Genomic DNA, 13,903 nt, shown 5'->3' on the forward strand with positions numbered 1-13,903 from the left:
TAATATTTTCCGGTTACACCCGGAAAAGTCCAAAAATCCCGGAAACACGTCTTGTATACTAAAAATATGACCGGAAACTTGCGATGCATAAATATATAACAGTTTATGTACGTTATATGTGGTGAGAATAATAATATTTTATTTTATCAACAATTTTATGTGTGTTAACTTTGAAATCCTTCATGCTACAGAATGAAACTTCTCAGATTTAAAATTCCTGTAGGTTACAATACTTTAAAATAACATGTTTTCTTGTTTATATAGTGCCGTATTATTAGAATATAATATTCGAAGCTAATCAAATTAGAGGTCCGTGATTTATGATAGTTTTAAGTCCCGGATTCACGTTTCTTAGTACAATAGGTCGAAATAGATGAATTTTTAGGTTATGTAGGTAAAAAAAACCATTCATTAATATAAAAAAATAGTATATGATTGTCTCAAAAATTCCCAATAATTTTAAAATGCATTTTTATGGCATATTAATGCATTTACATGTAGCTAAAATATTGTTTTCTTAAAATTTCGTACTTTTCATAGGTGCCCCGGCTCGACATCATCAGAAAACAATATTCTGATATTTTTCCCTATATCTGAGAAGTAGAATCGCCCATAGTGCGGCGTTTACCAACCGCTGATCAACCAAATTTATCTATTAGAAGACTGCTTGTGTGTATTAGCAAACATGTGCTTTGTAGCTGATGCCGTGCATGCGCACTATAGTCACTCCTGGCGACTCATGCGTACACCTTTTCACATAACCCAAAAATTTAATGAAAGTTTATACTCACTTAAAATCTAATTCTACGATGTCAAAACCATATTATTGTTTGATCTAATGCTTGTCTAATTATAATAGAGTCATATTAATAAATTATTTGAGCAGGCATTAATGATTTATTATATTTTTGGCTGCTTGAACTGTTGACCAGACTTCATAAAATTGGTCCTCCATTAGTGAATGGCTAGCAGAAAATATTCATACTTTTATAATTTACAATATTAACGCTATTAAATTTTTTCGCTATTAAAGGCTATTAAATTTTAACGCAAATTAAACGCTATTAAAATTTAACGCAAATTAAATTTTTTGAAAAAAGTTGGTTGTATTTTTTTAAGTATATAAATCTCATTAAAACTTGTGCATGCAAACAAAAAATTGCATGCTGATTGACCCAGAGAAGTACCAAAAGAGTAGCTAAACTCTATGAATAACGGATTTTATAAGGGCTATGAAAAGTTTACTTAACTGATCCTAATGTATTTAGTTACATTTCTTTATATACTTCATTTGTAAATTTTTCTAGAAAATACAATATACAAATTTTAATAATATTTCTGCATTTTTAGCCGCATTTAACATTGCGAAAAACATAGTTTGCACATTGTTTTGGATCGCTTTTAGATGTTTATTGTTTAAATTCTTGAATTGATGTCTTTTTCCGCTTTTTGTACCTCTATATTTTCCTACAATTGAACAAATAGTTTTATTATCCTGAAAAATTTATTAAAAATGTAAAATATTTTGATCTTTATGTAATATATATATATATTACTTTTATGTTTATGCAAATTATTTTTAGCATTAAATGAATCCGTTGTCGAATTTTGATGTTAACAATTATCTGAAACATACAGAAATAAATCATTTCCAATATAAATATTTAGGTAATAAATAATCTTGGTAAAAATTGGCAATTAAAGTTACTGATGGAAAACCTACCAACTTTTCAAGTATTGGCAATATTGCAATTATTGAGGGGATGTCATTTTCGTGTTCTATAACATATAACTTCTAAAATAAAGCTTGTAATGAAAAACCAAGCTTGCAGCGCTCTAGTGTGAGATTTAATAAATCATTTTACCAAGGGAAATTTCGATTGGACGTTTAGTTCTTGGAAATACGAATAGATGTTTATGCGTACTCATGCGATTGCAGCGCCAACCTTAAAATCTAATTTTACATAAAACTTTTTTAATAAAGCTTGCAAATGAAAAACCAAGTCTGTAGCGCCGTAGTGTTAAGTTTAATAAATCTACAGTAGATAAACAAAGATGATACTGCGTCAGGATGATATTAATTTAAGTTGTTTTTGCTGAATCTTGCCTTCAGGCTCTCTTCCGATTTTAGTTAGTCGCACGCTCCTAATTGCAACCTTCACAGTGACATATAAATCGCTGGAGGCTGCAATTATTTTCTATCATCTTTCTTGCTTTGAACTTCTCGCACTGCATCTAACCTCTAAATTTGCATAGCTTGGCGTTTTACCTGCGCGGCATATCTTTTTCTCCATAAACATCATTGTGGCGTAACATCAAGGCAGTCTTAGCAAACTAGAGGTCGGTACTTTCCTCGAAAATACATCGAAGGTGAAAATATTTGATATAAACTTTGTCATAGTGAGGAAACAGCTGTTTTTGTTTAATGTATTTTAGAACTAAGACGTTCTGCAATCAATATTAAATACATTGTGTAACTTGTTTTTTCGTGCTATCCTAGTTATGGTGCAATCCATCGATTGGGACTTGGAAAATGACCCGGTGGCGCCAGGCGCTCCTCGTGAACGCCAGAGTCTCGCTACTCTTTGTTTCCCGGCGCGAGGGTTTTTGCACGAGGTTTTCTCGGCTAGCTGCAGCCCCTAAAAACGGTAAGAAGAGAGGGCGGTTCGGGATAATAGAGACACGTGGTTCATCAGACGGAACTGTATATTCTTACTAAATTCTTACAACTTATAATCGACTCGTACAAATTACTAAGATAACCCGTGAACAAAGACAACTCCGACAAGCAAATACCCGTACACGAAAGATATCCCGCGTGACTCGCACGCGTCTCAAGGCTCAAGAAGCAACCAGATCACACACACTTGCTCGCACTTTTTGTCTCTCACTCGCTCACACGATTACGTCGCACGCGAATTCCGCAAACACCGAACGAGTTATCCTAAAATTGCCCGACCACCTTACGTCTCGTGCGTCCAGGTGTCAGCGCCAAGTATTAACCTACGTTTTTACACTACAACTTTACGCTTCTATCATAATCCTAAAAATCCTTAATTCTACACTTCGCTTATTACTTGAGAATATAACCCGTATAGACGATATAATCCTTTATTCGACGGAACACAATACAAAGAGATAAAGACAGCGATCTGGAGGTAACTAACGCGTACGCGAGATAACCTTTTCGTTCGCGAAACCGAACATAGAACTGCCGTTCACCCGCAAAAGAAAACGGAAAACGATTCACTGACCTTAAATCCTTCTAGCTGGAACATCGGGTGAGGTTGAAGTTGAGGCACGCCCGTTCGGGAGCAGTCGGGGCAGGCGAGTCCAGGCTCGAGCGCCCGCGGCTCGCGGCCGCCACTCTGCTTTCCTTAGCCGCCGTACCGCGCGCGCGCTAATTGGTCAACGCGTCGCGACCCAACGGTCCGCTCGCTCGCAACACTATCGGTTCACGCGCAGTTGCCGAGTCGCGCAGTCGCGCGTACGCGCAGATAGCCCCGCGGACACGATGTTGAAGTAGATAGCTGCAAAATTCGAATTCTCGTAGCACACAGACAGCCTTTCATCCGCAGACAACCAAGATAACTCTGAGTGAAGTGAAAGTGAAGTGAACTCTAACACTCAGGAACCTGTAGTGACTCCCAATGCCCCGTCGTCAGGGCTCTTGACTCGGGCGGCATCTGTCACTACGAACACGAGACGCTGTAGCTTTTGTTCCTGGCGTTCATGCGGGCGAGCTGCCATCACGCTGGTCCTGCTGCATTAGACGCTCACGTAGGTAGACCCCACGAAGGGCTCCGCCACCTGCATCGGCTGTCTTACAGTGCGCGTTGCCGATTTGAACGCCCTGTCGAGGTGAAAGGTCGCTGCTGCTGCGCCAACTTTGCTCGTCATCTCCTCGCATCTTTCACTCACCGAGTCAGCAACATGCGTTGTCCTTTTCGTCCGTCGCAGCCATTGCTCCTCTCTTGTCGTTCACTCAAAAAGAAAACGACGCACTTAGACACCTTCACTCTCTCATTCACACAGGTAGCCTTGAGACGCTCTACCCCGACCGCGTCGAACGTCGTTTTTACACGGCATAATTTTGCCGTGTTACAAATCTCCCCTCCGTGAGGAAAGGAGCGAGCCAGCAAATCTCTCCGTCAAACTCCCCGGCCGACCCCGCGGGTGAAAGCGAGTCTCAAGGCTAATCTCACGCGTGGCAGATCAACCGTCTCTCTTTAACTCACAGACTCACTTAATTCTAACTTAACCTAGTGGGGCGGGTAGAAGCCTCATAGAACGGAGTGGGTTCAGGTGATGAGGACACAGGCCGTTTATTTTAGTAATCAGATGACGCTTGATTTAATAGAAAAGTAGAAAAGATTATTTATTTATTAATATCACTTAAGTACTATGGTAACACAGAGACAACCTTATTTTAAATAAACGATATCTCTAAGAGGAACTATAATGAATTATAATAAAGATAGCTTTCGCAAACCTAAGGACACTGGCATTACTGAGTAACCACTCCTTGTCCTTTTGGTCCTTGCAGTGGAAGATCTATGCGCCCCTCTGGAACCAATTGTCCAAGAAATTTGGAAAATAGCCTCCGTCCGGGGCGTCGTCAATCTTCCCCTCCAAGGCCTCTAGGACCTTTTTTCTCTGATCCTCGTCAAGGCGCTCTTCCGGATAGTCGACCGGAACGATAGCCACCTTTAAGTCAATAGTCACCGCTCGGCTGTAGCTTTTTGAATCATCCCCAACAAACCTCCCTTGAGCTTCCTCGGGGTGAAGCTGTCGGAGTGTTGTCTTTCGGTCGCGCCTGCAAGGGTCTCAACCTGAGACCCCCAGGAGCGTCCTCCACACGCTTCGTCCTCAGCATCGCCCGCGAGGCTAGCTTCCTATTAGCGTGCCTGTTTCTTTTCTTTTCCTTACTACTTTTCTTACTTTTCTGTTCCCAAGGAGGCACCGGTATTTGCCGCTGGGGCGGACCCCGCAGCCACCCAGTGACTCTCCTGGGAACTTACACCTGTATTTGTCGTCTTGACGACAGCCGCCCGGTCTTTCAAAATACCGTCCGTAGAAACTTGGTTTGAGCTGGGAAGCTCCTTTGTTGCTGGCACTTTTGCAACCGTTTTCGGTATTTCATTCTTTTCCATTTCCATTTGTATATTTTACGGGTGGGTAAGTGTGTGTGTGGACCAAGCCCCGCCCCCCACATCCCGGATCAGTACGCCCCCCAGAACCCACCCACCGCGGAGAAGCCAACCCCTACGCCCGTGGCCTCAGTAGCCCCCCCCCCCCCCCCCCCGACCCAACATGGCCCTATCCGGTCACCCTTAGAACGTTTTCGATTGTCAAAAAGCACTCAGAGCATTTTCAATCGTCAAGAAATAATCGAGAGAACTTTTTGATTGTCGAAAATCACTCGGAGCAATTTTTGATGGTCGAGAAACACTCCTGAATACTTTTCAATCGACGACGCGGTTTCCCCAAGGAGATCGAATAACTTGCACGTAGCAAACGATGTACTCACCTCGAGTCACAACAGTACGGAAGTCCGTCGCATGCCACCATCTTCGGTTGCACGGCGAAATATACCCTCTTCAGAAATCAATTTTCAAAATTGATTTAAAATTGAATAAACACAAAGGTAATCGTATAATCGTGGTTTTAAGCATTATTTGCCACGGCCTATCGAATGGAAGGGCTTAGGGCACCTTACCTAACTTTTTTCTATGCATCGTTGCATTATACCTATTGCCGTAAAAAAAAAACCTTACGACTCGGGGAAAAAAGGCTACAGTAACTTTGTAGAGCGTGATTTGACCTTTAATTATCCCCTCCCCAGTTTTAAAGAATTGTGTCCGCTTTATCTGCGACCCACTGTATATATATATATATATATATATATATATATATTGGACTGATGAATTATGTGTCTAATGTAATCTAAAATACTTTCTCTTAGATAAAGCAAGCCTTGGAAATCTGAGGTTCTTAAATAAATAAATGTTTGATTATTACATAAGAACTTTGTTATTTTAAAGTAATTATCCTTGCTATTATTAATATACTGTTCAAATAATTTTTTTTTGTTCACAGCCTGCAATAACCTTACAGCTGATTTTCCATGCATTACAAATGGCGAAAAAGTACTTGAGTTGTATGATTTTTCGGAGTGTAGCTTTCTTGCAGATATCTATTCTATGATTGCTTTATACATTTTATTTCATCTGCTGGGATATTACAATCTTCTAAAAAAATGTCAATCAAGAAATTTTTTTTGATGTAATTATACTTTTACTGTATCGATTACAATAAAGTTGTTTAAAACAAATTTTTAATATAAGCATATTAGTAAAATATTTAGCTGTAACTTCGAGCGAAAGGGGAGTCCGCACTATGCGAGATGAGCGCGCGCGCAACAACCGAAAGGCGGGTCTGCATGAGCTTGGACTGCGGCAGCCGGCGAGCGACTCAGCCGCGACGCGCCAGGCAGCGGGAGCGGCGCAAACGGAGCGCTGCAAACACATCTATACACATACGCGCCGCGCGCCTCTATAAGGCTTACCGCGCGGCGCAACGAGCAGTTCTACTCGAGCTCCACTCCAGGCAGTATCGTGAGTACACGATACTGCAGGGATAGCAAAAGATAGATCCAGGCCGACGAAATCGTCTCGTGACCTCACCGAGTTAGCCACACCGAAACCCGAAACTCCGGATTGTCGTCGTGAGCACACGAGACGACCCGGAACATCCGAACGACACCGAGTCTCGTCTACGTGAGCACACGTAGACGATACTCAGCGTCGCCAAAACTCTCTAGCCTACGTCCTGATACATTTCTGCTCCCTCTGCCACTGTGAGCACACGGGGTTGAGAAAGTAGCTATATTCTTGCTAAAGATTCTCTAGATCGTGCGCTCACATCCTGGTGAATTTAAGGTTAACCTCTAATCTCCGACATCTCACGACTCCCTTTGTCACTGTGTGCACATAGGGCAAAGGGAAGAACGAGACGAGCGACGTGGATCCATAGAGCCGTGCGCTCACGACTCTACGAGTCCGAGGAATAACCACAAAACACCGTAAAACTATTCCGATTGCAACTGTGCGCACACAGGGCATTACGCAGTTACATATTGACATAAAGGCATTACCGTTATTACACGACGCAGTCGGGTCGATGTAGCCGTGCGCACACGACTCCGCCGTACCCCAATGAATTCCTAACCTCAAAATCCGTCACCGACCTTTAATAACGAAACCGAACCGATACACCGATGCCGTGATCGTAGAATCATTATTGTACTGTAATGGTGTAGCCTCAATTATATATTGTTAACTAGGCTAGTTAAACAATTCTGATTGTAAAGACGAAATATTCTTAACTATTCGCATACTCGATTTCTGTTTCAGACGGGATTTAACATCTGACCCCAAAACTATTTATTTATTTTATACGATATATACAGAAATATTATTAGTAAAATACATAATAACAGACTCATTGTTATTCCTTTCCCCTATCCGAATCCTGGATCTGACTGATTACCCAGTATCCGGGGGAAAGTCCTACCGTCACATGTTTTAAAACTATTATTTTTCATTTAACTCTATAGTTACCTCTACATTTGCATTTGATATAGAGTTGTGATACTATAAACACAATAACACACTATAAGGCTACAGTTTTTGCAGAGAAAAACAGTATTTTTGTTAAGAGGTATGGCTAATCAACTATTACAATATAAAAAATATTAATACTGGTTAATCATTTCCTGGTAGAAATCTTGAGGAGTTGGTGTCGATTAATACCCGAATTTGAAAAATTACGCGAATTTATTTGAACCAATTTTGCCAGTTTCCCCGTGACCTGGTGTGACGTTAACCCGTGGAAAACTCGGTAACAACCCGCCAAGCAATTTTTTTTTTTTTTTTTTACATGGCATTTGGAACTCGTAAGTTCATCGCCTCATCTACGCAAGCCTTCCACGCTGCCCTATCTTGTGTCAACCCCACCCAAGATGCACCTCTCCGATCGACACCCACCCGTCCTATTTCTACTAAATCCGCTTTTACGTTGTCCTCCCATCTACGTCTAGATCTACCTAGAGGTCGCGTTACCATCGGCCTGCCCTTCATGACACGCGCTGCCGTACGGTCGTCTCCCATTCTCGCTACGTGCCCTGCCCATCCCAATCTGCGCGATTTTATTATTCTGTTAATATTTGGTGACGCGTACAGATTGTGTAACTCATCATTGTGTAGTCTCCTCCATTCCCCGGTTTCCTCATCTTTCTTCGGCCCATATATTTTTCGCAAGACTTTATTTTCATATACCCTAAAACGGTTGTCCGCCTGCCTAGTGAGAGCCCACGTTTCGCACCCGTACAGAACCACCGGCAGTATTATTGTCCTGTATATTCTTATTTTAACGTTTTTAGACAACAGCCTCGACTTAAGTAAATTACTCACGGCGTCGAAGCAAGCATTACCCGAATGGAGTCTCTTATTTATTTCGACATTAATCTCGTTTCTATCATTTATGGTCGTACCCAGATACCTGAATTCGCTAACCTTTTCAAAAGTAAAATTCCCAACTCTGAGATCTTCCTCCCCTCTGCAGATGCCTAGCTTATCCACAATCATGTACTTTGTTTTTGATTCACTCACTTCTAACCCTGTATACTCCACCGCTTTTATGAGGATTTCCGCGTTTCTTGCTACCGTTTCCCTACAATCCCCCAGTATATCCAAATTATCTGCGTAGCCTAGTATCTGCGTTGTTCCATTAAGCGTAGCGCCCATCTGGCTAACCTGCATTTTTCTAACGGCATACTCTAACGTTAAGTTGAACAGCACCGTAGAGAGCCCATCCCCTTGTTTTAAACCATCGCGTATCATGAAGGGTTCTTATACATTACCGCCTACTCGGACCTTTCCCGTGCTTCCGTTCAGACATACTTGAATTAATCTCACGAGTTTTTTCGGTAAACCGAGAAGTACTAGAATTTGATACATTTTGCTTCGCTTAGAGTCGTACGCTTTTTTAAAATCTATAAATAGTTGGTGTATGGTTTCGCAAAATTCCCACTTTTTCTCTAACAACTGTCTTATGGTAAACATTTGATCGCTCGTCGATCTGTTGCGCCGAAATCCGCACTGATAATCTCCTACTATATCTTCCGCGAATGGAGTGAGTCTAGCTTGTATTACGTTTGACAGAACTTTGTAGCACGTTGCTAAAAGTGAAATACCCCTATAGTTATTGCAGTCTGTCTTATCCCCCTTTTTAAAAATCGGTATAATGATAGATTCCTTCCAATTTTCGGGTATTGTTTCATTTTTCCAGATGGCACATACTAGTTTATAGATTTTGAAAGTGAGCTCGACGCCCCCATATTTGAGTAACTCAGCTGGTATGGAGTCATTTCCCGCGGCTTTGTTGTTTTTTACTTTTTTAATCGCGGCCTCTACTTCTTGGTAGCTCGGTTCCTCCACGTGGGGTTCAGCAGTGGGAATTTCGTCCCCTAATTCTTCGCTATTTTCGTGCACGTTTAATAATTTAACGAAATAATTTTTCCACAGCGACAGTAATTCGTTGTCATTTGTTACGAGGTCTCCGTTTTCGTCCTTCATAAATTGCGCTCTACTCCTAAAACCGTTTCTGATGGCGTTAATCCCTCTGTACATTTCGTGGGGGTTATTTTCCTTACTGTTAGTTTCTATTCTCCTAATAAGATTCTTTTGATACTCCCGCTTCTTATTTCTGTAGATCGCGCTCGTCTGTTTCCTTACGTTAGAATACTCTTCTACGGTCCTATCGCTTCTATTTTGTAAGCTATCTAATTTAGCCTTTTTGCGCCTTTCAAACCAGAGTTCGCACTCTTCGTCAAACCATGGTTTGCTCTTTGGCTTTTTCTTTTTACCCAGTACTTTGTTCGCGGCCTCTTTTACCGTTTTTTCGATGTCCCCTATTCGGTTCGTCATTCCCCTCCGGCGATGTGTTTGCTTCTTCAAGTGCCTTAAACCTGTTATTAATTTCTATCTGGTACCTAATTCGCTCTGTTCTATCTCGTAGTTTCTCAATATCGAAGCTTTCTACCTTGCTTGCTCGCTTACTATTTTGATTCGCTACTAGTCTAGCTCTTAATTTGTCTTTTTTCAATGAGGAAATGATCAATTTGGTTCTGTCTAGCTCCGTCCGGCGATGTCCACGTTCCCTTGTGTATGTTCTTGTGCTTAAAACACGTAGTTTTGATTATAAGATCTTTTGCCGCCGCGAAATTTATGACCCTAATACCGTTATCATTGCTGGCTTCGTGCAGGCTTTCCTTACCTATAGTAGGCCTAAACATTTCCTCCCTACCTATTTTAGCATTGAAATCGCCTAATACTATTCTTGTGTCGTAAGACGCGAACTGGTCGATTACCTGCTCTAAAGTTTCGTAATAGAGATCCTTAGCTTCTTCTTCTTTGTCCTCCGTAGGACAGTGTACATTAATAAATACATATCTATACCATTCACCTTCGATAATGATGTACGAGAGCCTATCATTGACGGATTTGAAACTTTTAACCGAATGTATGATGCTTTTGCTTACGAGAAATCCGGTGCCTAGAGATCCCCCACTCCCGGCCCCATACAGGTACGTGAAGTTACCCGATGCTAGTACTCCGCCATCTGGCCACCGCGATTCCTGTATTGCTACCAAATCTAGATTGTACCTATCAGCTTCCTTTAGGAGTTCTTTAAATGCACCTGCTCTGTATAGACTGCGAACGTTCCAAGTTCCGACCCTTAAGTCCCTTTTGGTTCGGATTTGATGTTTTTGACCCATGATGTTATGTTAAACCCGCGCGCTTCGGATCCTGTTCCGATTGCAGGTGAGTCCACCGTTCTAGAGGTAATAACCCCCATACCTCTCTAGAACTAAGTATGAGAGCTTTCCGACTTTGACGAGGACAGTGTCAATTCGTCGTCAGACACAGTACGGTTTCATTCTCGCATTCTAACGCCCCCCTGCAAGGCAGCGCGCCTTCGCTGGCATCGTTACCGCGTAAGACCAGGTGACGAATCATTCTACACATCCCCTTTCGGGGCAGTTGTCATCGCTCCCGCATCCTCCTCGGCAGCAGGATTTTTACCCATTTTTGTAATGTGTGATGAAAGAGATAGATTGAGAGATAAGAGATAATGTGAAGTGTTTTTTGTTGTTGTGGTGCTTGCGTAGTGTTTCTAGATGAATGCGTTCGACAGTGTGGGCTCATCACACCCACGCCTGTTCCTATCGGCTGTCCGCGGCTGCTTATTCAATTTATTCGCAGCTAACCTCTTTCTCAGGGGCTGTTCCTCTATCCGCAACCTCAGGACGCGCTGTGTAGTGGTGATAGGCCACCCGCCAAGCAATATGAATTAAAAAATTTAGGTTATAATTTAGTGCAAGAAAATATATCATTCAATATAAAATAGAAATTATTTATTAATAAAGGCATTAAACATTTAACTAAACATTAATTTGAAAATATTTATTAATAAAGGATTACATTTTTATTCCGTTATTTTTAATTAAGTAACATCAAAATTTTATATCTTACCCCTGGTAGCTGATGTCCAAGTCCCAGTATTACTATTCCATTTGTGTTATATTAAAACTAGATATCTGAATTTTTGTACGGATATTTGTTAAACAATTTAGAAATTAGTCACCGTATCAGTTTTTACGTAAATGTCCTAGTTGGAATTGTCAGCTCGAGGGCTATCGCCGAACAGCCGCACCCTCTGAAGATGTTACAACAAGAGATCAAGACCAACGAAGTCGTGGTGACGCCAGCGATCGAGATGAACTACAGTCAACCGGCGAAAGGATTAGGCCAACCGACAGGGCCTAATCTACAACTGCTAAACGCGATGACAATGCGAGATGCGTTCGCAGAAATGCCAGTCACTGAGGAGAGTGAACAGGCACAAGCGCCAGTGTCGACGCCGGAAGACCAAGCCAGGTTAACGGCGCAGGAGGCGCAAGGTCGAGACCAGAATAGAATAGTCACAACAGAGGTGCCTACAGGGAATCTGGTCACGACAGTAACCACGACAACGACGACAAGGACAACGCCGACAAAGGCAAGCGAAGGCAAAGGCGAATACGTCTGGAAAAACGGAAAGTTCCGCAGTGTGAAGGTCACTGCACCACGCGCAGTCATGGGGGCAGCGGCAGTGACTAGCGGATTAGACGCTAGATCCCAGAAAAAGCGCTGCAACAACGAGCAATCGACCGCTCAACCGACGGCACGGTGAAGACGAGCGTTGCAGCGCACAATACGCCCAGAGTCACGGGGTATCAGCGCAAAATTCGATAGCTCAGAATGACTTGCTAAGTCAGTCGATAGCTGAGAATACCGCGACGATGAGGGCGCTGATGTGCAAGATGGAGGCCATGATGTCACAATGGCCGACTAACATAGCGTCCAGTATAAGGGTGGAGCCACCAGCAAGCGAGAGTAATCCACAGAACTCACGCAGAGCCGGACATGTGAATTTCCAGGATACGTATACTATCAATCACATGAATCACAGCAGCTTCCGCGAAGACGCGGGCGCGGTGGAGCTTCGAGTTGAATGCGACGAATGCGCATACGCAAGCGCTGAGCGAAAGTAGCAACTACTTCAGGTGGCTGCAATAGCTACAGCAGGGGCGATAGATATCGCCGCGGTTGGACTCGCGTACGTCAGTGACGACGAGCACGCGCAGATTCGCAGAATGCTGGACAGCATCCTGCCGAAATCCAACCATACGATAGGACGGACGCAGTTGATTGAGCACGGGATAGACGTTGGATCTACCAGGCCGATAAAACAGAAGTATTATCCCGTGTCGCCAAAAATAGAGGAGGAGATGTATCAACAAGTACGAGAGTTGCTTGCTGCGGGAATCATCGAACCCTCTGACAGTGCTTTTTCAAGCCCGGTAGTGATGGTGCGCAATGCGAACGGGCAATATCGTTTTTGCGTCGACTTCCGGAAAGTTAATGTGCTATCAAAGGCTGACGCATATCCATTACCTAACATGGATGATATCCTTCGTAAACTGCAGAAAGCGAAGTACATATCGACGTTGGACCTTAGCAGCACGTACCATCAAATACCGTTGAAGCCGGAGGCGAGACCTCTGACGGCCTTTACAGTTCCTGGGCTAGGTTTATTCCAATTCACGCGTATGCCGTTGGGTTTAGCCTCCGCTGGAGCGACCTTCCAGCGAATGATCGACGAAGTGATCAGCCCAGAACTCCAGCCATACGCGTACTCGTATCTCGACGATATCATCATCGCGACAGAGACGTTCGAAGAGCATCTCGAGTACTTAGAGAAAGTGCTCCAGCGAGTGAACGCGGCTGGATTAACGATCAACCGGGCCAAAAGTCTCTTTTGCCGAGAAGAGGTGAAGTACCTCGGCGTCCTGGTTAATCACGATGGTTTTCGGACATATGTACATTTTATCTACATTCATATACACACAGACTGTGTATCATGATACATATTCTAAGGAATTGTTGACTGATAAAATAAATGACAAATAATAAATAACACAATAAATATTTTATAGGATATTTTTATTTAAATTTGATTGTACATTAATTGTTATTTATTGATTCTATAGATGAACAGATAATTTAATCACACTATGAGAGCAAGTATAAGTAGGTAATTCTTCAATATTCCATGTAGCTTCCATAGAAATTACATATCTATGTTCTGTGTATTCTATATACACAGGGATACTGTATTTATACTATTTTTATTCACTATATCAGAACCACGATCATGTCTTTGATTCCCATCCATAGTATTACGAATATTTTTATTCATTAAAAAAAAACATGATTGCGATGTTTGTTCTTTTTCA

General features: G+C 42.3%; 1 protein-coding gene across 1 annotated transcript in view; it reads left to right on the top strand.

Moving 5' to 3' along the window:
* The window catches only part of LOC116417797 (protein scarlet), a 129,922-nt gene extending 123,588 nt beyond the window's left edge, over positions 1–6,334 (top strand). The window contains exon 6 of the mRNA XM_032602132.1: positions 6,100–6,334. Within this exon, the coding sequence (XP_032458023.1) occupies positions 6,100–6,284 (185 nt within the window). The 3' untranslated portion in view covers positions 6,285–6,334. The remainder of the gene's footprint in view (positions 1–6,099) is intronic.
* Positions 6,335–13,903: the final 7,569 nt, after the last annotated feature.

The sequence above is a fragment of the Nasonia vitripennis genome (genome assembly GCF_009193385.2).
Source record: "Nasonia vitripennis strain AsymCx chromosome 5 unlocalized genomic scaffold, Nvit_psr_1.1 chr5_random0002, whole genome shotgun sequence".
In the NCBI taxonomy this organism is placed as follows: Eukaryota; Metazoa; Arthropoda; class Insecta; order Hymenoptera; family Pteromalidae; genus Nasonia; species Nasonia vitripennis.